The sequence below is a fragment of the Lissotriton vulgaris genome, chromosome 12 (assembly GCF_964263255.1).
Source record: "Lissotriton vulgaris chromosome 12, aLisVul1.2, whole genome shotgun sequence".
Lineage (NCBI taxonomy): Eukaryota > Metazoa > Chordata > Amphibia > Caudata > Salamandridae > Lissotriton > Lissotriton vulgaris.
In genome coordinates this window covers 802741945-802764753 of record NC_141700.1, presented here as the reverse complement: position 1 = coordinate 802764753, position 22809 = coordinate 802741945, and the positions used below count along the sequence as shown (strand labels likewise).

The following is a 22809-nucleotide window of genomic DNA, read 5'->3' as shown; positions in this document are numbered from 1 at the left end:
TTGATATTCCCCTTGCAGGTCCAGCTGGGCCAAAACAAGACTTGGCACAGAATTGTACCTCACTTTCATTGGCCCCATATGTCTGAAGACACCAAGCAGTTTTATCGCTCCTGTGTTACCTGTCAAGCCAGTGGGAAGGCAGGTGGTACTACAAAGGCCCCCCTGATACCTGTGGTGGGGGTTCCCTTTGAGAGGGTTGGGATTTACATTGTTGGTCCGATGGATCCTCAGACAGCATCTGGGCACAGAATTATCCTGGTGGTGGTGAACCATGCCACCAGGTACCCAGAAGCCATTCCCCTTAGGACCACTACAGCACCTGTGGTGGCAAGGTTCCTCTTGGGAGTGTTGTCAAGAGTAGATTTCCCTAAAGAGGTAGTATCTGATAGAGGTACTAGCTTCATGTCTAGTTACTTGACTGCAATGTGGAAGGAGTGTGGAGTGAATTACAAATTCACCACACCTTATCACCCACAATGCAATGGTTTAGTTGAAAGGTTCAACAAAACCTTAAAGGATATGATCAAGGGTCTCCCAGAAAAGCTTAGGCGGAGATGGGACATCCTACTGCCCTGCATTTTGTTTGCTTACAGAGAGGTTCCTCAGAAGGGAGTTTGTTACAGCCCTTTTAAACTTCTGTTTGGGCATCCTGTAAGAGGGCCCCTTTGTCTGGTGAAGAAGGGATGGGAGTTACCTCTCAAACCCCCTAACCAGGTCATAGTGGACTATGTACTTGGTCTCCGCTCCCAGATGGCTGAGTATATGAAAAAGGCAACCAAAAACCTTGAGGCTAGCCAGGAATTGAAAAAAGGCCTGGCATGACCAAAAGGCTGTGCTGACTGTTTACCAGTCAGGGCAGAAAGTGTGGGTGTTGGAGCCTGTGGCCCCAGCAGCTCTCCAAGACATGTGGAGTGGACCCCACACTATTGGTGAACAGAAGGAAGAGCATGTGGTATAACACGCAGGTGAAGGTCAGCATGTAGTTTTACATGCACGGTAAAGGTCAGCATGTGGTATTACATGCCTGGTAAAGGTCAGCATGTGGTAATACACGCCTGATAAAGATCAGCATGTGGTATGACATGCGGGGTAAAGGATAGCATGTGGTATGACACACCTGGTAAAGGTCAGCATATGGTATGACGCACGGTAAAGGACAGCAAGTGGTATTACATGCCTGGTAATGGTCAGCATGTGGTATTACATGCATGGCAATTATCAGCATGTGGTATTACAAGCCTGGTAAATGTCAGCATGTGGTATGACATGCGGGGTAAAGGATAGCATGTGGTATGACACACCTGGTAAAGGTCAGCATATGGTATGACGCACGGTAAAGGACAGCAAGTGGTATTACATGCCTGGTAATGGTCAGCATGTGGTATTACATGCATGGCAATTGTCAGCATGTGGTATTACAAGCCTGGTAAATGTCAGCATGTGGTATGACATGCGGGGTAAAGGATAGCATGTGGTATGATACACCTGGTAAAGGTCAGCATATAGTTAGACGCACGGTAAAGGACAGCAAGTGGTATTACATGCCTGGTAATGGTCAGCATGTGGTATTACATGCATGGCAATTGTCAGCATGTGGTATTACAAGCCTGGTAAATGTCAGCATGTGGAAGGACATGCCTGGTAAAGGACAGCATGTGGTATTACACATGCAGTAAAGGTCAGCCTGTGGTAGTACATGCCTGGTAATGGTCAGCCTGTGGTATTACACGCCTGGTAAAGGTCAGCATTTGGTATGACACGCATGGTAAAGGTCAGCATTTGGTATGACATGCCTGGTGAAGGTCATCATGTGGTATGATGCGCGGTAAAGGACAGCATGTGGTTTTACATGCCTGGTAATGGTCAGCATGTGGTATTACATGCCTGGTAATTGTCAGCATGTGGTATTACAAGCCTGGTAAAGGTCAGCATGTGGTATGACACACGTGGTAGAGGTCAGCATGTGGTATGACTTGCCTGGTAAAGGACCTCATGTGGTATAACACATGCAGTAAAGGTCAGCCTGTGGTATTACATGCCTGGTAATGGTCAGCCTGTGGTATTACATGCCTGGTAAAGGTCAGCATTTGGTATGACACGAATGGTAAAGGTCAGCACTTGGTATAACACGCCTGGTAAAGGTCAGCATGTGGTATGATGCGCGGTAAAGGACAGCATGTGGTATTACATGCCTGGTAATGATCAGCATGTGGTATTACATGCCTGGTAATTGTCAGCATGTGATATTACAAGCCTGGTAAAGGTCAGCATGTGGTATGACACACGTGGTAGAGGCCAGCATGTGGTATGACATGCCTGGTAAAGGACCGCATGTGGTATTACACATGCAGTAAAGGTCAGCCTGTGGTAGTACATGCCTGGTAATGGTCAGCCTGTGGTATTACACGCCTGGTAAAGGTCAGCATTTGGTATGACACGCATGGTAAAGGTCAGCATTTGGTATGACACGCCTGGTAAAGGTCAGCATGTGGTATGATGCGCGGTAAAGGACAGCATGTGGTATTACATGCCTGGTAATGGTCAGCATGTGGTATTACATGCCTGGTAATTGTCAGCATGTGGTATTACAAGCCTGGTAAAGGTCAGCATGTGGTATGACACACGTGGTAGAGGTCAGCATGTGGTATGACATGCCTGGTAAAGGACCGCATGTGGTATAACACATGCAGTAAAGGTCAACCTGTGGTATTACATGCCTGGTAATGGTCAGCCTGTGGTATTACATGCCTGGTAAAGGTCAGCATTTGGTATGACACGAATGGTAAAGGTCAGCATTTGGTATGACACGCCTGGTAAAGGTCAGCATGTGGTATGATGCGCGGTAAAGGACAGCATGTGGTATTACATGCCTGGTAATGGTCAGCATGTGGTATTACATGCCTGGTAATTGTCAGCATGTGATATTACAAGCCTGGTAAAGGTCAGCATGTGATATGGCACGCCTGGTAAAGGTCAGCATGTGGTATTACACTTGTGGTACAGGACAGCATGTGGTATAACACGCCTGGTAATATTCAGCATGTGGTACAACCAGGGCACCAGTCCTAAAAAACGAAGTGGGGGACTAATCTAGTTAATCAGTATGCAAGTGGCATCACAGCGCGCGACAGCACGGCGTGTGACATGGTGGCGAGTGACATCACATCGTGTGACACCACAGGAAGTGGCATCACAAGCAGTGACATCAGATCTTAAGTCCTCGGATACATATTTAGCAGGTGTATCAAGAGTACATTGGAGCACATTTCGAGAATACTTGTAAACTCTGCTGATTTAGGCAGAAGATTCACACTTTTGTACGCTACACATAAAACAATGGTGCCTTTTGTCAGTGTAAAGCTTCCTCCAGCCATAGTGCTTTAAAAGAAAAATTATGATATTTAAATTATTACAACGCCTCCTCAGGGGTAGTAAGCGCTATATAAATGCTATTTATTTCGTGCAAATACTGGGAAAGCCCAACGTATCCGACATTCTTACAGTGCATGCATAGCACATAAACAGGGAGTGGACAAAGTGAAAAGCTGCCTCTCTTAAGTATGTATGAAGTGCTAACAAGGTGTGAGCCTTTGTTTCCCCTCTGCTGCATTTGCATCAGGTGTGAGGCTCCTGACTGCTGCCAGGAGAGACATGGGACTCGAACAAAAGGAGGCCTGAGGACCCCTCAGATTCAGCCTTTGGAATGGGCCCAGCCGGAGTCTTAAATCAGAGAGCCCCCTGCCGCCTGCACGTTGTTGGGGATGGAAAGCAGATAACAAGGTGCAGGCGCTGCAGAAAGTGTCCTGTAGTTTGGAAATGACACCGGGACGAATTCAGCATCTTCTTCATCAGTGGGGCCCAACTTCTTGGCAGCGTGGACGGCGTCCCCCCTGTGAAATAAGTGGGTGGACACTGTCCACTCCTGTGTACCCCCGACTTGTGCCCTGGGTATTACACGTGCGGTAAAAGACAGCATGTCAATCAATCAATCAAAAAAATTTATAAAGCGCGCTACTCACCCTCTAGGGTCTCAATGGCACTGGGAGGGGGGTGGGGGGGAGTCGCTACTGCTCGAACAGCCAGGTCTTGAGTTGTTTCCTGAAGGAGAGATGGTCCGGGTCAGCCGTAGGTGAGTGGGGAGGGAGTTCCATGTCTTGGCCGCCAGGTAGGAGAAGGATCTTCCTCCGGCGGTTGATCTGTGGATTTGTGGGACGGAAGCGAGGGCGAGGCTGGCGGAGCGGAGCTGGCGGGTGGGAGTGTAGAATGTGAGGTGGCTGTTGAGGTATTTGGGGCCCATGTTGTGGAGAGCCTTGTGTGCGTGGGTGAGGAGGCTGAACGTGATCCTCTTGCTGGCGGGTAGCCAGTGCAGGTCTTTCAGATGGGCAGAGATGTGGCTGTGACGAGGGATGTCCAGGATGAGTCGTGCAGAAGCGTTCTGTATGCGCTGGAGTCTCTTCAGGAGTTTGGCCGTGGCTTCAGCGTAGAGGGTGTTCCCGTAGTCCAGTCGGCTGGTGACGAGGGCCTGGGAGACCGTCTTCCTGGTTTCGGTGGGGATCCACCGGAAGATCTTTCAGAGCATGCGTAGGGTGTTGAAACAGGATGACGAGACGGCGTTGACTTGCTTGGTCATCGTGAGGGATGAGTCCAGGATGAAGCCCAGGTTGCGTGCATGGTCCGTGGGCTTGGGTGCGGCGCCCAGCGCAGAGGGCCACCAGGAGTCGTTCCAGGCAGAGGGGGTTGGTCCCTGGACGAGGACTTCCGTCTTGTCTGAGTTCAGTTTCAGGCGGCTGAGCTTCATCCATTCCGCGACGTCTTTCATTCCTTCCTGGAGGCTGGCTTTGACGGTGGCGGGGTCGTTGGTGAGGTAGAGGATCAGCTGGGTGTCGTCAGCATAGGAGATGATGCTTAGGTTGTGTTGGCGTGCGATGGCTGCGAGAGGGCTCATGTAGACGTTGAAGAGGGTGGGGCTGAGTGAGGATCCTTGAGAAATGCCGCAGATGACTTCGGTGGCCATGGATCGGAAGGGGGGGAGGCGGACTCTCTGAGTTTTTCCGGCGAGGAACGAGATGATCCACTCCAGGGCCGTTCCTTGGATACTGGTGTTGCTGAGGTGCTGTATCAGGGTGCGGTGGCATATGGTGTCGAAGGCTGCTGAAAGGTCCAGGAGAATGAGGGCAGCTGTTTCCCCGTTGTCAAGCAGGGACCTGATGTCATCGGTGGCTGCGCTGAGGGCGGTCTCGGTGCTGTGGTTTGATCGGAAGCCGGACTGCGAGGGGTCGAGGGATCCGGTAGTCTCGAGGAAGGCGGAGAGTTGTTTGTTGACGGTCTTCTCGATGACCTTGGCAGGAAAAGGGAGGAGCGAGATGGGGCGGAAGTTCTTAAGGTCCGTGGGGTCCTTCAGGAGAGCGCTGAGCTCAGCATGTTTCCAGCTCTCCGGGAAAGTGGCAGATGCGAAGGAGCTGTTAATGATGTCCAGGAGTTGGGGTGCGATGATGGAGTCGGCTTTGTTGAAGATGTGGTGTTGACAGGGGTCGGTTGGGGAGCCGGAGTGGATGGTGTTCATCGTGTGGGTGGTGTCTTCGGTGCTGACCGAGGTCCAGGTGCTGAGGGTGGTGGTGGGGGGCGCTGGTTCAGTGGTTGGGTGCGTGGTCTGCTCGCCGACGCTGTTGTGTATGTCGGCGATCTTGCGATGAAAGAACGAGGCGAGTGAGTCGCAGAGGTCTTGCGAGGGTGTGATGTCGTTCTTGCAGGCGCTGGGTTGGAGAGCTCTTTAACGATGCTGAAGAGTTCCTTGCTGTTGTGGGTGTTGTTGTCCAGTCGTTCTTTGAATGTTGTCCTCTTGGTGGTGCAGATTAGCTGGTGGTGTTTGCGGGTGGCGTTCTTTAGGACTGTCATGTTTTCTGTTGTCTGGTTGCGGCGCCAGGCTTTTTCGAGGGTGAGGTCGTTGGTGAACCACGAGGTTTTCTTGCTGCCGGGTCTGCTGGGTGGGTTCTTCAGTGGTGCAAGGGCAGTGGCGCAGTTGGTGAGCCACTGTGTGAGGTTGCGGGCTGCTTCATTGGGGTCTACCGTGTTGGTGGGAGGGTTATGGCTGAGAGAGGTGGTGAGCTGGTCGGCGGTGATCTTGCACCAGCTTCTGCGGGGAGCCTGTTGCGGGTGGTGGTGTGTCGTGGTTCTCTTGAAGTTGAAGGTCAGCATGTGGTATTACACGTGTGGTAAAGGTCAGCATGTAGTTTTACATGCCTGGTAATGGTCCGCATTTGGTATTACATGCCTGGTAATGGTCAGCATATGGCATAACACGCCTGTTAAAGGTCAGCATTTGGCATAACACGCCTGTTAAGGGTCAGCATGTGGCATAACACGCCTGTTAAAGGTCTGCATGTGGCATAACACGCCTGTTAAGGGTCAGCATGTGGTATTACACGCGCGGTAAAGGTCAGCATGTAGTTTTACACGCCTGGTAATGGTCCGCATTTTTTATTACATGCCTGGTAATGGACCGCATTTGGTATTACATGCCTGGTAATGGTCAGCATGTGGCTTAACACGCCTGTTAAAGGTCAGCATGTGGCATAACACGCCTGTTAAAGGTCAGGATGTGGCAGAACACGCCTGTTAAAGGTCAGCATGTGGCATAACACGTCTGTTAAAGGCCAGCATGTAGCATAACACGCCTGTTAAGGGTCAGCATGTGGCATAACACGCCTGTTAAGGGTCAGCATGTGGCATAACACGCCTGTTAAAGGTCGGCATGTGGTATAACACGCCTGTTAAAGGTCAGCATGTGGCATAACACGCCTGTTAAGGGTCGGCATGTGGTATAACACGCCTGTTAAAGGTCGGCATGTGGTATAACATGCCTGTTAAGGGTCGGCATGTGGTATAACATGCCTGTTAAAGGTCGGCATGTGGTATAACACGCCTGTTAAAGGTCAGCATGTGGCATAACACGCCTGTTAAGGGTCGGCATGTGGTATTACGCACGCGGTAAAGGGCAGCATGTGGCATAACACGCCTGTTAAGGGTCGGCATGTGGCATAACACGCCTGTTAAGGGTCGGCATGTGGTATAACACGCCTGTTAAAGGTCAGCATGTGGTATAACACGACTGTTAAGGGTCAGCATGTGGTATAACACGCCTGTTAAAGGTCAGCATGTGGTATAACACGCCTGTTAAGGGTCGGCATGTGGCATAACATGCCTGTTAAGGGTCAGCATGTGGTATTACACGTGTGGTAAAGGTCAGCATGTAGTTTTACATGCCTGGTAATGGTCCGCATTTGGTATTACATGCCTGGTAATGGTCAGCATATGGCATAACACGCCTGTTAAAGGTCAGCATTTGGCATAACACACCTGTTAAGGGTCAGCATGTGGTATAACACGCCTGTTAAGGGTCAGCATGTGGCATAACACACCTGTTAAAGATCAGCATGTTGTATAACACACCTGTTAAGGGTCAGCATGTTGTATAACACGCCTGTTAAGGGTCAGCATGTGGTATTACACACCTGTTAAGGGTCAGCATGTGGTATTACACACCTGTTAAGGGTCAGCATGTGGTATTACACACCTGTTAAGGGTCAGCATGTGGTATTGCACACCTGTTAAGGGCCAGCATGTGGGATTACACACCTGTTAAGGGTCAGCATGTGGTATTACACACCTGTTAAGGGTCAGCATGTGGTATTACACACCTGGTAAGGGTCAGCATGTGGTATTACACACCTGTTAAGGGTCAGCATGTGGTATTGCACACCTGTTAAGGGCCAGCATGTGGGATTACACACCTGTTAAGGGTCAGCATGTGGCATAACACACCTGTTAAAGGTCAGCATGTTGTATAACACACCTGTTAAGGGTCAGCATGTTGTATAACACGCCTGTTAAGGGTCAGCATGTGGTATTACACACCTGTTAAGGGTCAGCATGTGGTATTACACACCTGTTAAGGGTCAGCATGTGGTATTACACACCTGTTAAGGGTCAGCATGTGGTATTACACACCTGTTAAGGGTCAGCATGTGGTATTGCACACCTGTTAAGGGCCAGCATGTGGGATTACACACCTGTTAAGGGTCAGCATGTGGTATTACACACCTGTTAAGGGTCAGCATGTGGGATTACACACCTGTTAAGGGTCAGCATGTGGTATTACACACCTGTTAAGGGTCAGCATGTGGTATTACACACCTGTTAAGGGTCAGCATGTGGTATTGCACACCTGTTAAGGGTCAACATGTGGTATTGCACACCTGTTAAGGGCCAGCATGTGGGATTACACACCTGTTAAGGGTCAGCATGTGGTATTACACACCTGTTAAGGGTCAGCATGTGATATTACACACCTGTTAAGGGTCAGCATGTGGTATTACACACCTGTTAAGGGTCAGCATGTGGGATTACACACCTGTTAAGGGTCAGCATGTGGTATTACACACCTGTTAAGGGTCAGCATGTGGTATTGCACACCTGTTAAGGGTCAGCATGTGGCATAACACACCTGTTAAAGGTCAGCATGTTGTATAACACGCCTGTTAAGGGTCAGCATGTTGTATAACACGCCTGTTAAGGGTCAGCATGTGGTATTACACACCTGCTAAGGGTCAGCATGTGGTATTACACACCTGTTAAGGGTCAGCATGTGGTATTACACACCTGTTAAGGGTCAGCATGTGGTATTACACACCTGTTAAGGGCCAGCATGTGGGATTACACACCTGTTAAGGGTCAGCATGTGGTATTACACACCTGTTAAGGGTCAGCATGTGGGATTACACACCTGTTAAGGGTCAGCATGTGGTATTACACACCTGTTAAGGGTCAGCATGTGGTATTACACACCTGTTAAGGGTCAGCATGTGGTATTGCACACCTGTTAAGGGTCAGCATGTGGTATTACACACCTGTTAAGGGCCAGCATGTGGGATTACACACCTGTTAAGGGTCAGCATGTGGTATGACATGCGGGGTAAAGGTCAGCATGTGGTATAACACGCCTGTTAAGGGTCAGCATGTGGTACTACACGCCTGTTAAGGGTCAGCATGTGGGATTACATGTCTGGTAAATGAGAGCTTAATTCAGACATGAAGATTGTTCTGCTCTGACATCGGAAACACATATCATACAAGAGAAATGCTCGCGCTTTGTTTTGATCACTTGAACGAAGGAGTTTAAAACACAAACACTGAATGGTGTTAACGTCAAAGGTCCCCCTGTCCCTTTGGTGCTTTACCAGACTCGAGGCGCTTTGCGCCCTCTGCAGTGTGACCGAGCGACACCCGTCGTGCTGAATCCACTTTCTCAGGTGACCAGTGTTCAAAGTTCTTTGGAATATGTTTCATGCCACAGTTCTATTAATCGTTTTTTACATATTAAAAAAAATGTCTCCAACATGCGCTCTGGGGCTTCAGGGCGCTAGACTTCAGCAGGTAACCATGGTTACAGTCGACGAAAACAATTCCCCGAGTTTGAGTCCAAGGCCGGTCGACGCCCCTCCGAGGCCCCCAAGGCCGGTCGACGCCCCCTGGACCGGGTTTGGCACATCTGCCCGGCGGCGCCTCCGGGAGCGACTCCTCGGCCCCTGGTTAGTGTTTAACCAGCTGAACTCCGACCAGGGCTGAGATAAGAGCCGCCCGTCGGCGCTGCGAGGCACTCGACGAGGCGCTAGCAGCGAGGAAGCACCTGAGCGGGGGGAGACCGGGGGCAACAACCCCCATTGAGGGACAGTGCTGAGCTACTTGTGAAAGGAGACCCCAGCTGCAGGAGGGACCCCCACTTCCTGTGAAAGGAGACCCCAGCTGCAGGAGGGACCCCCACTTCCTGTGAGAGGAGACCCCAGCTGCAGGAGGGACCCCCCACTTCCTGTGAGAGGAGACCCCAGCTGCAGGAGGGACCCCCCACTTCCTGTGAGAGGAGACCCCAGCTGCAGGAGGGACCCCCACTTCCTGTGATTGGAGACCCCAGCTGCAGGAGGGACCCCCCACTTCCTGCGAGAGGAGACCCCAGCTACAGGAGGGACCCCCACTTCCTGTGAGAGGAGACCCCAGCTGCCTGGAGGGACCCCCCACTTCCTGTGAGAGGAGACCCCAGCTGCAGGAGGGATCCCCACTTCCTGTGAGAGGAGACTTCCAGCTTCTCGCCTCTTGAGGCTCCACCAGCAGGCCCCTCCTCCTGGTCTGACCTCCTACCAGTGATTGGACCTTTTGGTGAAGAAGCTCCATCTCCAAGAAGTCAAACCAGCCGAGTGTGTACCGCCTGCGGTGCCAGCGAAGGGATGGGCACCGGGGCCGCGGGGTGCGCCTGGAGCCAGGGGCTCATGTACCTGGGCGCCTGCACCGCGGTGTACATCACCCTCCGGTTCACCTATGGCGTCCTGCGGGGTGTGCGGATGTACCTGCTCTCCAGCATCTGGAAGACCGACCTCAAGGCGTACGGGGAGTGGGCAGGTGAGGCCAAGGAGGGGCTGCAAACCATAACGTGCATTTGTAAAGCGCACCTTCACCCTGAAGGGCATCTTGGCACTGAATAACACGTTTATTGTTACTCGCCTTAATGTAACTCATTTTATCGACCTCAGAAGGATGAAAGGCTGAGTGGCACCTTCCTGCATAAAAACAATAATTGATGGTGTTTTTCTCCTTCTATGTGTGCTGCAGAAAGCCGCACATATCCCCGTGGGGAGGCGTCGTAATCTGACACATTCCCAGTTTACCATACATCTGGGAATGCATCAGATTCCAAGCACGTTGCGTGGAAACAACCACAGCAACACCCATGGAACACCCCTTTCACGCAGAGTAATGCGTGGAAGGGGCCATATTTGCAAGGCCATAAAAAGTCTTGTAAATATGGGCCAGCACACTGCCACTGGAGCGTCAAATAACGTGATGCTCTGGTGATGCACAGGGCTTTTAAATATGCCCCAGAGTTATTCTGGGATTTTACACTTTCATGGCCATTTCTGGCACTTTGATTCTTGTTTGCTTGGGGATGGAATCGGTCGTTACCACGCAGACCTCTTCCCGTCAGGTGCAGACCGAGTCCTTGCCAATCTGAACCCTGACAAGAGCGGTGCAAAGTCCCTGCTGCCTCCGCAACACACATTGCAGGGCGCTCTGAATGCACGAGACAGAGAATGGATTACTTGTGATGAAACGTGTGTGCCAGTCAGTCAATCCACTTTATTCGATTACTTAAAATCATAAAAGTACAAAAACAGAACACAGACATAAGCAATATTACAAATCTTTAGACATAACAATTAAAATACATAGACGATAATTCAATTCATTATAAAACACTATCGCCTAATCAGACCTCGTACCCTAAAAATAACAGCAGCCCTCAAGCGATGACTTAAGATGAGCTCGTCCTCAGGTTTCTCTTATTCTTAATCCTCACTGCCGCTATTAAAAACGATGCGATTTAAAAAATATCATCAGGGTTACACAGAGATTGTGGGAAAACTAGCGCTGGTCTAACCTGGGAAAAACCCCTTCCTCTCAGGATAGGGAATAGAAATCTCATGCGAATATTGGAGTAAAAGTCACAGAACATCATAAAATGTAATATGTCCTGCGGCGAGAAATGATCACATTGGCAAGGTTCAGCATCATCAGGATTACACCATCTTTGATAATCCCCCAACGTTAGATGGATCAGATTAAAACGGAGCCTAGTTAGAAGCCAGCGATGATACAGCTTTTTTACAATTAACTGGTAGGGTTCAATGTTAATAGATGTTTTAACAAGTAATGGGCCCTAACTATGGGCTTGCATAGCTCCTGCTCTTCTCGCCCCACCGACAAGAAGTTCTTAAAATTCAGTTTTACCCACAGCACGTCCTCCTTCCGACTGTTATCCGGTTCCTCATAAAGCTCTGGCCGTCCTAGTTTTGATAGGTGAGAATAACAAGGACCCCCTGGGTAGTGAAGATCTATAGACTCCTAGGGCAGGGTAGCAACAGGTGTGAGAAAAATTCCTAGGACATCTAGGTGTGTGAGTGGACAATTAGGTCAGACCAGTGATCAAGAAGAAACAATTGGAGAAGATTACCAAATCTGTATAAAAAGTATATTTTTATTTAATATATTTAAAAATCATATTAGACATGACCAAAGGTCAAACAATATGATGGGTATTAAAATTTTCTTGTCAAAGTAATATACAGTTACAATACACAATTAACATAAAAACTCATATTCCACAAAGTAAAATAAAATACTGTCAAAGACATAAGAATAATCACAGAATTAATGAAAAAAGTATAAAAACTCGACGCGCGTTTCGGCAGAGGACCGCCTTCTTCAGGAGACACAGTTTAATTCCTGAAATATAATTATAGAAGAATATGTGTGTTATCTATACATTCATAAATTCGTGTCAACATATTAACCCAAATACGACAGAAAAATGGACAAACCATCTATTTATTGTTACTAACATATTAAAAACATTATTCCTTACTTAAAGACTGACCATGACTAGTAATTTGTACACTCAAAGCCATTGATGAGCAAAATAACGACTAGCGATTGTACAGTATCTGACTTGGAGGAAGATCATTGTGAATAAGTCCTAGAGGGAAACCCCCTACAGGTATGAAGCACACAATCGAGCTTCTGTGTTGAGACTGAAGTTGAATCATTTCTCAGTACATATAATTAAGACTGTATCTTTTGTAGTGAAAAAACATAATGAATATACAATAGTCACATAATTTCTTACTGTTTGATGAGATAGGGTCCTGATGAAACTTAGCAATGTACTCAATTTACAATTGTATACTTACAACAATTGGGGCTCTATCCATGCAGCAAAGACACTGAAGGTGAACACTTCGTGTGGACGTTATAGGTGACAGTATAGAAATTGGATGGAGGAGATCCTAATAATAAAGTTAACATTTGATAAATGGATGAATACATAAACTTATTCATCTGTATCTAAACACAATGGCTCAAACGTCCTGTACGAGACATGTGGATAACACTGCAGCTATAATAAGGGCCACAATGGCAGAGAGTAAGCGTTGGAAATGCGCATACAAATACAGCCAGCGCATGATATTGTCGTTGTATGATAGTTATGTCACGGATGCATAGTGGTAATTAGTCCCCCAGGATCCCAAGAGAATTCTACCGACTTCTAGGTGAATTCTACCAACTGCTGGAAGAATTACGACAGGATGAGACAAAGGGAAGGGGGGAAGGATAAGCACTAACTGTACTAAACCAAAAGCTAATATTGTATAGCACAGATAATAGAATTTATAGAGCCATCTCTGTACCTGAGATTCCAATTAGGACGTGTAAATTCAGTTGATAAAAATTATTCTTTGTACAGACATTGGTGGCCGTAGTGTAGATGTCCCATATCACTAAGAAAAACAAATAAACTAAAAAATAAAAGGAAACAAAAAATGAGCTTATGTCACCGAAATAGTCGAGATTGGGTCAGTTAGTAATAAAAAAAAATTTTCCCCCTTATATATGAATTGATTACCTTGATTTAAAGTTATATGGTGGTTAGTGGACTTGACGTTATACACAGGCTAACTGATGATGGCGCCTTATTGTGAGGATCGAAAGATGGGCTCTGCAAATAGGATTATATTAGCGAATTAATATCAGCAGTCTCGGCATTAATTTATAGCTAGCGGGGGGGGGGTAGGCCGTAGCCTCTGCATGCGTGTAGGGTGGGGGTAGGGGGGTAGGGTTTTTATTTTGTCCGTTTCAGTTTCTAAGGGCCTTCTTTTTCTCTTTACTCTTGGTTTTCTTTTCTTTTCCTGTTTCTTTCTTGGGTCAGTAGGGTGGCTCGGTGCGAGGGGGGCGGCGACTGGCATGCAACATGTTTTGTTCTCATTATCCTGTCGTATCATTCCCATGCCGCTATTCTGATTATGTTTTTCTGTTGCTTGGATTTCTTCTGGTTGACGTTGCCCTCTCATGTCATCGGTGGATTGTTGGAACTCTGATCCTTCTTATTGCTAATACTTTGGAACATACTTAAAACTTTAAAAATTAACCTTAACTTCTCCTGTTTCTCGGTAGTGCGAAGATACCAAGTGTAACCCAGGCTGATTGCTATTTTGTGCTCAGATACTACCGAGTTACCGTATTGCTTGCTAACTTGCTTCAACATATGTCGTGGTCGGCCGGATGGTTGTAGGCCGGTATTTGTTTTGCTGCTATTGTGCAATAAAGGTTTCAAAAAAAAAAAAAAAAGAAAGCTATTGCCCAGAGTTGCAGAGTGGGACTCCATGATTGGAATAGGCACCGAGGCGAGAATTATCAGGTCCGGGGAAATTGAGCTCAAGACCCACCGAGGCGGGAATTGAACCCTGGTCCCGGGCTAGACCTCTGCATCAGGGTCTGCCGCTCTAACCATTGAGCCACACTTCTCCATGGTCTGAGCTTCCAGCCAATGGCTAAACAGTCCTGAGGCTAAGGAGCGAGTGGCTGAAGGAGGCGGGCCCAGAGCCCCTTTCTATATCTAGGGCCCGATGTAGGTAATTCCTATTTACCTACTCTTAAATACCGAATCATACCGATTCGGTATTTAAGAGTAGGTAAATAGGAAGGGGGCAGATGTAGGTAATTCTTATTTTAGAATTACCGAATCTGTAAGATTTGGTATTTACCGATTCGGTAAATATCGAATCGGTATTTCCTATTGATTCCTATGGGCCTTGAAGCCCATAGGAATCAATGGGAAATACCGATTCGGTATTTACCGAATCGGTAAATACCGAATCCTGCAAGGGTGAACGGGGTGTCACTTTGACACCCTGTAGCACCCCAATTCCTGGCTTGTGTGCCATGTGGCACACATACATGCCCTAAGGGCATTTCTGTGTGTCACATGGCACAGGTGTACATGCACAGATGTGCATGTACACCTGAATTCGGTATTTTACCACCCAATTGTATTGGGTGATAAAATACCGAATTCTGAAGTGCCTGTAGCACTGTAAACAGTGCTACCTACATCTGGGATTTACCGAATCGGTAAAATTACCGATTCGGTATTTTACAGAATCGGTAAATTTACAGAATCTGTAAATTTACCGAATCGGTAAAATAATGGCCCCTACATCTCAATCACCGAATACTGGTTGGTAACGGCCGAATTCGGCCGTTACCGACCGGTATTTGGTGACCTACATCGGGCCCTCAGAGAGCAAGCTTCCTAGATGTAGAGGCAGTGGGGTAAGTAGGATGCAAAGGTGGCTGTCTCTGACAAGAGCCGGAATGAAGAAGCATGAATAGTCTCCGAGAGGCTTTACCTCTGTAATAAGGGTGTAATTCAAACAACCCCGTGTGTCGCCAGAAGAGTACCCGGGGGCATCATTGAGTTCTGTGTAATTGCAACCAGATGCACCACACAACAATGGGCCTACTGCGAAAACGAGCCTTGCCTATTGGTTTTGCCAATGCTTGTTAGCAGTATCAAATAAATGAGCAACAAAGACTTTTCTGTAAACTATTTGAATTGAACATGTTTCAGTTCCAAGGACCGGAGCTTGTGAATGGTCATCACCAGGTCTGAAGGGGGAGGGTCAGTCGCTCTGATGGGCCTCTGATGCCTCTCTCCTCCGCAGCCTCTCGCTCTGACCGACACTTCCGCCCCTTCCCTCCCCACATCCCTCTGACATCTTTCATGTGCCCTCCTCCCTCCTCGTCAGCCAAGCCTGCTCACTCTCTGCTTCTGCTCATTCCTCCTTCCACCTCTAGCCTCCATGTCACTGTCTCTCTCATACACTCTGCCCCATTCACAGTTATGTGACCATGGCCGTGGAGCCCTGCAGAGAGGCCAAGGAGTGGATGTGCATGCAGTCTCAACATGGTTATTAAGCAGGGCAGGCGCCTTGAGAAGCTTCAGTCACAAACATCCGCCCACAACCCGCGCTCAGCCAGGCGCCTATCAGGGGTCAGGGCATCAAATATACTGAACAAAAGTTAATTGTGTTGCTTCAAAAACTACAGAGACCCACCGTCTGGAACAAGCAAAGACTCATGGGAAGATGAATCAAACACCCGAAATGCAGACGGAGACTGCATCGCTGACAGTGATTGCATTAAGGATTTTACACTCATTTCTGAGAAATCCATACCGGGTTTTGCCTGTGAAGTTAAGGACATGATGAATATACGGCCCATTCAAAAGTCAGCTTTTCATCAGTGCCGGGTCGCAGATGTTAATGTTCATTTTTTTAAAAATAAACCTTTGTCCAAGATCTTCACCGTTCCAGTACTGAGACCCTCACTCAGCCCCAGGAATGCACCTCACTCCCGGCCTTCAGTACTACCTCTTATGCCTTGGCACTGGTATCATATCTGGGCTCTGTGACCTCTTATGTCTTGCACTGGTATCATGTCTGTGCTCTGTCCCCTCTTATGCCTTGGCACTGGTATCATGTCTGTCTCTGTCCCCTCTTATGCCTTGGCACTGGTATCATGTCTGTTCTGTGCCCTTTAATGCCTTGGCACTGGTATCATGTCTGTGCTCTGTGCCCTCTTATGCCTTGGCACTGGTATCATGTCTGTGCTCCGTCCCCTCTTATGTCTTGGCGCTGGTATCATGTCTGTGCTCTGTCCCCTCTTATGCCTTGGCACTGATATCATGTCTGTGCTCTGTCCCCTCTTATGCCTTGGCACTGGTATCATACCTGTTCTCTATCCCCTCTTATGCCTTGGCACTGGTATCATGTCTGTTCTCTGTCCCCTCTTATGTCTGGGCACTGCTATCATATCTGTGCTCTGTGCCATTTTATGTCTTGGCATCATGTCTTTTAGCATGTCTGCACTCCATGACTAGTAACACGTTTGTGCTCTGTCCCCTCTTATGCCTTGACACTGGTATCATGTCTGTGCTCTGTCCCTTCTTATGCCTTGGCACTGGTATCATGTCTGTTCTGTGCCCTCTTATGCCTTGGCACTGGTATCACGTCTGTGCTCTTTCCCCTCTTATGTCCTGGTGCTGGCATGTCTGCACTCCATGGCTGGTATCACGCGTTTGCTCTGTCCCCTCTAATGCCTTGGCACTGGTATCATGTCTGTTCTCTGTCCCCTCTTATGTCTTGGCACTGGTATCATGTCTGTTCTCTGTCCCCTCTTATGTCTTGGCACTAGTATCATGTCTGTTCTCTGTCCCCTCTTATGCCTTGGCACTGGTATCATGTCTGTTCTCTGTCCCCTCTTATGTCTTGGCACTGGTATCATGTCTGTTCTCTGTCCCCTCTTATGTCTTGGCACTGGTATCATGTCTGTGCTCTGTCCCCTCTTATGCCTTGGCACTGGTATCATGTCTGTTCTCTGGCCCCTCTTATGCCTTGGCACTGGTATCATGTCTGTGCTCTGTCCCCTCTTATGTCTGGGCACTGCTATCATATCTGTGCTCTGTGCCATTTTATGTCTTGGCATCATGTCTACTGGCATGTCTGCACTCCATGACTAGTAACACGTTTGTGCTCTGTCCCCTCTTATGCCTTGGTACTGGTATCATGTCTGTGCTCTGTCCCTTCTTATGCCTTGGCACTGGTATCATGTCTGTTCTGTGCCCTCTTATGCCTTGGCACTGGTATCACGTCTGTTCTCTGTCCCCTCTTATGTCTTGGTGCTGGCATGTCGGCACTCCATGGCTGGTATCACACGTTTGCTCTGTCCCCTCTAATGCCTTGGCATTGATATCATGTCTGTTCTCTGTCCCCTCTTATGCCTTGGCACTGGTATCATGTCTGTTCTCTGTCCCCTCTTATGCCTCGGCACTGGTATCATATCTGTGCTCTGTGCCCTCTTAAGTCTTGGCACTGGTATCCCGTCTGTTCTCTATCCCCTCGTATGTCTTGGTGCTGGCATGTCTGCACTCCATGACTGGTATCACATGTTTGCTCTGTCCCCTCTTATGTCTTGGCACTGGTATCATGTCTGTTCTCTGTCCCCTCTTATGTCTTGGCACTGGTATCATGTCTGTTCCCTGTCCCCTCTTATGCCTTGGCACTGGTGTCATGTCTGTTCTCTGTCCCCTCTTATGTGTTGGCACTGGTATCATGTCTGTTCTCTGTCCCCTCTTATGCCTCGGCGCTGGTATCATGTCTGTGCTCTGTCCCCTCTTATGCCTTGGCACTGATATCATGTCTGTGCTCTGTCCACTCTTATGCCTTGGCACTGGTATCATGTCTGTTCTCTGTCCCCTCTTATGCCCTGGCACTGGTATCATGTCTGTTCTCTGTCCCCTCTTATGCCTTGGCGCTGGTATCATGTCTGTTCTCTGTCCCCTCTCATGTCTTGGCACTGGTATCATGTCTGTGCTCTGTCCCCTCTTATGCCTCGGCACTGGTATCATATCTGTGCTCTGTGCCCTCTTAAGTCTTGGCACTGGTATCCCGTCTGTTCTCTGTCCCCTCGTATGTCTTGGTGCTGGCATGTCTGCACTCCATGACTGGTATCACATGTTTGCTCTGTCCCCTCTTATGTCTTGGCACTGGTATCATGTCTGTTCTGTGTCCCCTCTTATGTCTTGGCACTGGTATCATGTCTGTGCTCTGTCCCCTCTTATGCCTTGGCACTGGTATCATGTCTGTTCTCTGTCCCCTCTTATGTCTTGGCACTGGTATCATGTCTGTTCTCTGTCCCCTCTTATGTCTTGGCACTGGTATCATGTCTGTGCTCTGTCCCCTCTTATGCCTTGGCACTGGTATCATGTCTATTCTCTGTCCCCTCTTATGTCTTGGCACTGGTATCATGTCTGTTCTCTGTCCCCTCTCATGTCTTGGCACTGGTATCATGTCTGTGCTCTGTCCCCTCTTATGCCTTGGCACTGGTATCATGTCTGTCCCCTCTTATGTCTTGGCACTGGTATCATGTCTGTTCTCTGTCCCCTCTTATGCCTTGGCACTGGTATCATGTCTGTTCTCTGTCCCCTCTTATGCCTTGGCGCTGGTATCATGTCTGTTCTCTGTCCCCTCTTATGCCTTGGCACTGGTATCATGTCTGTGCTCCATCTCCTGTTATTCCTGTGTATAAGCAGGTCTTTGCTATGTGTCTTGGTGACGCCATGCCAGTGGTCTGTGCCCTTTTAGTGCCCTTGTAGTTCCTAGTAGTGACCCGCTCTGTGCCTTCTGCCTAAAGCTTGTTATTTTGTCGAATCTGATTCCCGAAACCTTTTCTTTTCTCTTGCAGTTGTGACCGGAGCGACGTCTGGGATCGGGAAAGCATATGCACATGAGGTAATGGTCGTCAAAGTACTAAGTCCTGCAACGTTTGTACCTGTGTGCCAACGTACTGCCTTTCATGGGCACCAGTAAGGGCTGCACCTGATCCCCTCAGGTAGCGTTTCCCTAAACATTTAGCTTTCCCCCCCCCTCGGTTTTACTGTTTCTCATGAATGGCTTCTGGGCTCTGGGGACTTTCCCACTGTAAATACACCGTGAAAGTGCGCGTGGCCTTTCTACCCGTGTTAGGAAGTGGCGGGGACTCCATGTTTGGAAATATGGGCTAGCGTGTCCTTGACGACCGGTGTGCGCACTGGCATCTATCATGATTACATGCATGAGCAGCCTGCAGCTGCAGGGGAAACAACCTTTACAACGCCGTCATTTCATCGCACTACACTTACAACGCAGTCATTACATCGCAACATCCTTTACAACGCATATCACTACAACGCAGGCATTACAACGCATACCATTACAACGCATATCATTATCCAACACTTACCCTACTGTTCCACCCCCTGGAGTTAGAATAGTAATTTTTACCCCTTCTACTATCCAATACTTTACTTAAATGCATTTTAATGGTATGCGTTGTAAAGGCAGTATGTGATGTAATGGAATGTGTTGTAAAGGTAGTTTCTTAAAATGCTATGTCATGTCATGTAATGGAATGCGTTGTAAAGGATGTTGCGATGTAAAAACTGCATTGTGAAGGCATGCGTTGTAAAAGTATGCGTTGTAACGTCATACAACCATTGCAGGCCGCCAAAGGTTCACACCCGCATCGAAGGTTCCATGGTTGCGTGTGCTACCTGCCATCGCAGGTCTCCAAAGGTTCACACCCGCATCGAAGGTTCCATGGTTGCGTGTGCTAGCTGTCATCGCAGGCCGCCGAAGGTGCGCACCCGCATCGAAGGTTCCATGGTTGCGTGTGCTACCGGTCATCGCAGGCCGCCGAAGGTGCGCACCCGCATCGAAGGTTCCATGGTTGCGTGTGCTACCTGTCATCGCAGGCCGCCGAAGGTGCGCACCCGCATCGAAGGTTCCATGGTTGCGTGTGCTACCTGTCATCGCAGGCCGCCGAAGGTGCACACCTGCATCGAAGGTGCCGTAGTTGTGTGCGCTGCCTGCCACAGGAGGCTGTGCCTGTACACTGAGATCCAGTTAGTTAAACCTGCGTCCCGCCAGCCGTTGCGGACTCGGGAGGTGAACTTCCACCTCTGGTGCTGGGGATGATGTGTCCAACCTGCCAACGCAGGTCTGTGTGCACAATAGCTTTTTATAGTACAAGGGGACCCAACGGATAGCTAAGTACCATGGGTATAACTACGTTATAAAGAACAAGGGTCCTTAGCTTATTCAAGAATCAAAACAATACAGTATAGGTACACAATGGAAGCTATACGAGTTTAAGGTTTCCAGACCCAGCTGGGAAAGGAGTTTATTTTCTGGAGGCAATATCCAATCTTACAATATAGACAAAATAGCTTGACACAAGCCTGTGCCGTACAAAAAGGAGGGGAAAAAATAGTAAGGATAGCGTAAAAGTGAAAGTGGTGTCTTTCAGGCAAAGGAAAGGAGCAAGGACAGGGTACTGTAAAGAGTCAAAAATTAATATCAGTATCGCCTATAATGCACATGCACTCAGGTAGTGAGGAATACCGATGTGTGTTTTCACTACCTATGATGCTTGCTCATCCCATAAGTTACCAGGAGGAGGAAGCTGACGTTACTTCGGGCTGCAATAGTGGATTGCAGTGGAGCAGCCTTGTGATGTTTCCCATCCATCGATTTGCAAGGCCGAGCCCCTTCCAGTGGTAAAGGGGAGACTTATAGAATAACCTTTAAGAGTCTTGTGTGCCGTGGTACCTGGCTCCAGTGGACACCAGGGGTCGGGGCAGCACAGCTGTGCATTCCCCAGCGACCATCTTAAACCATGGGCATACCACCACAACAACAAGACCTCTGCCATTGGAGGGCTGGATGGGATAGTTTGGAGAGAGTGGTTTTGACACTTAGCCTCTTGGGCCTGCTCATGGCCCCACTAAAGATTAATATCTGCATTCCATGGCAGACAGGCCTACAACTTAGGGTAGACATCTGCGGTTCAAAGGGAAACCCCTTAAACCACCCTACCTTAAAAAAAATAGTTAATGTAAATTCGTATTAGTAAAGTGGGAACTACTCACCCTTAAGGGTCTCAAGGCGCTGGGGGCCGTTGTGGAAATTAAGTGAGCTATTGCCCAGAGTCACATGGTGCTGAGTTGAGCTGCCGCCGGGGATCAAATAGTGAGCCCTGTGCTTCGAAGTCAGCTGACCTGGCCGCTGCGCCACACCTCTCCACATGAGAGTATAACTACTGGTGCCATCCTTCAGCAAGGGGTGTGATAGGCTTGTGGGGGGAGAACCCGGACTGCGTGGTGCATACTGCCAGAGGACTGTACTCTGTTGTGCACATGGAGGATCACAGGCCGTGAAGGGGACCGCGTTCCCCTTCGGAATAGTGGCTGGCCTGGGCCAAGATCTTCTGAAGTGTGGCGCCCTGAAGTGCGCTCTCCCAGGGTCCTTTGCCGAGCCTCCTGTTCTCCCGGAGATCTCACGCAATCAAAGATCTCCAACGAGGAACCTACACCATCTACCTGTGACATGTGGAGAGCGGTGCCCTCTCAAGTGCCTACATCGGCTATGGAATCCCATCTGGTAGCGCAATGTGAGCAAAGAATTAAGACTTGTGTCTGGAGACAGGATTGTTGAGTGCGGAGCCCCAGATATCGTGCCCGCATCTACAGACGTGTGGTGCCTGTACTGCAGCGACCCTCATAAGCATCAAGTTGGAGGTGAGCGAATTCATTGGTTGCGGGTAGGGGTGGGCGGCCAGCTACGCTCCGTGCACAAAGTGTGCGTAGTGCCGCCTACTCCACATTTTGCGGAACGGGCGTAGCCAGGCGGCACTACGCACGCTTCGCAGACGGAGCGTAGCTGGCCGCCACCCGCCTCCCTCCTGCCCTCCCTAAATACTTTCAATGATAAGTGTAAAATAATTAAAACGCACTTACCTTGCCCGCCGCTGCCCGCCGCGTCCCCGGGGCTCGCTATCTTCATTCTTTCGTCTTGTTTACTAATGCGCATGCGCGGGCGGCCGCGCATGCTCATTTCTCACGAGAAAATGCGCATGCGCGGCCGCCCGCGCATGCGCATTAGTAAACAAGACGGAAGAATGAAGATAGCGAGCCCCGGGGACGCGGCGGGCAGCGGCGGGCAAGGTAAGTGCGTTTTAATTATTTTACACTTATCATTGAAAGTATTTAGGGAGGGCGGGAGGGAGGCGGGTGGCGGCCAGTGGTGCGTGCGTAGTGGGGCTACGCGGAGTGCGGATGTGGGCGTAGTTTCTCGCCCACTTCACGTAGCTCTGCGAAGCCCCACTACGCCCACTACGCCCAGGGCTAGTTGCGGGTCCCCGCGTGGTCCGTTTCGTCGATCGTGCCGCATCTCTCTTATGCGATACGCAGACTGCATGCACATTGCGTGCAATGTCCGATTCACTGAGTGCTACCCTAGGAGGTGGGAGTGTACCCATAGCAGAGCCTCT

The 22809-nt window shown here is 49.0% G+C and overlaps 1 protein-coding gene across 2 annotated transcripts in view; it reads left to right on the top strand.

The window, feature by feature from the left end:
* Positions 1–9654: 9654 nt before the first annotated feature.
* LOC147678785 (very-long-chain 3-oxoacyl-CoA reductase-like) overlaps positions 9655–22809 on the top strand; it is a 73751-nt gene continuing 60596 nt past the window's right edge. Inside the window, exons 1-2 of one of the 2 annotated variants that reach the window (XM_086946239.1) lie at positions 9655–10449; positions 19186–19232. In XM_086946239.1, the coding sequence (XP_086802365.1) occupies positions 10278–10449; positions 19186–19232 (219 nt within the window). In that variant the 5' untranslated portion in view covers positions 9655–10277. The remainder of the gene's footprint in view (positions 10450–19185; positions 19233–22809) is intronic. The other variant, XM_086946240.1, reaches the window with a different exon arrangement.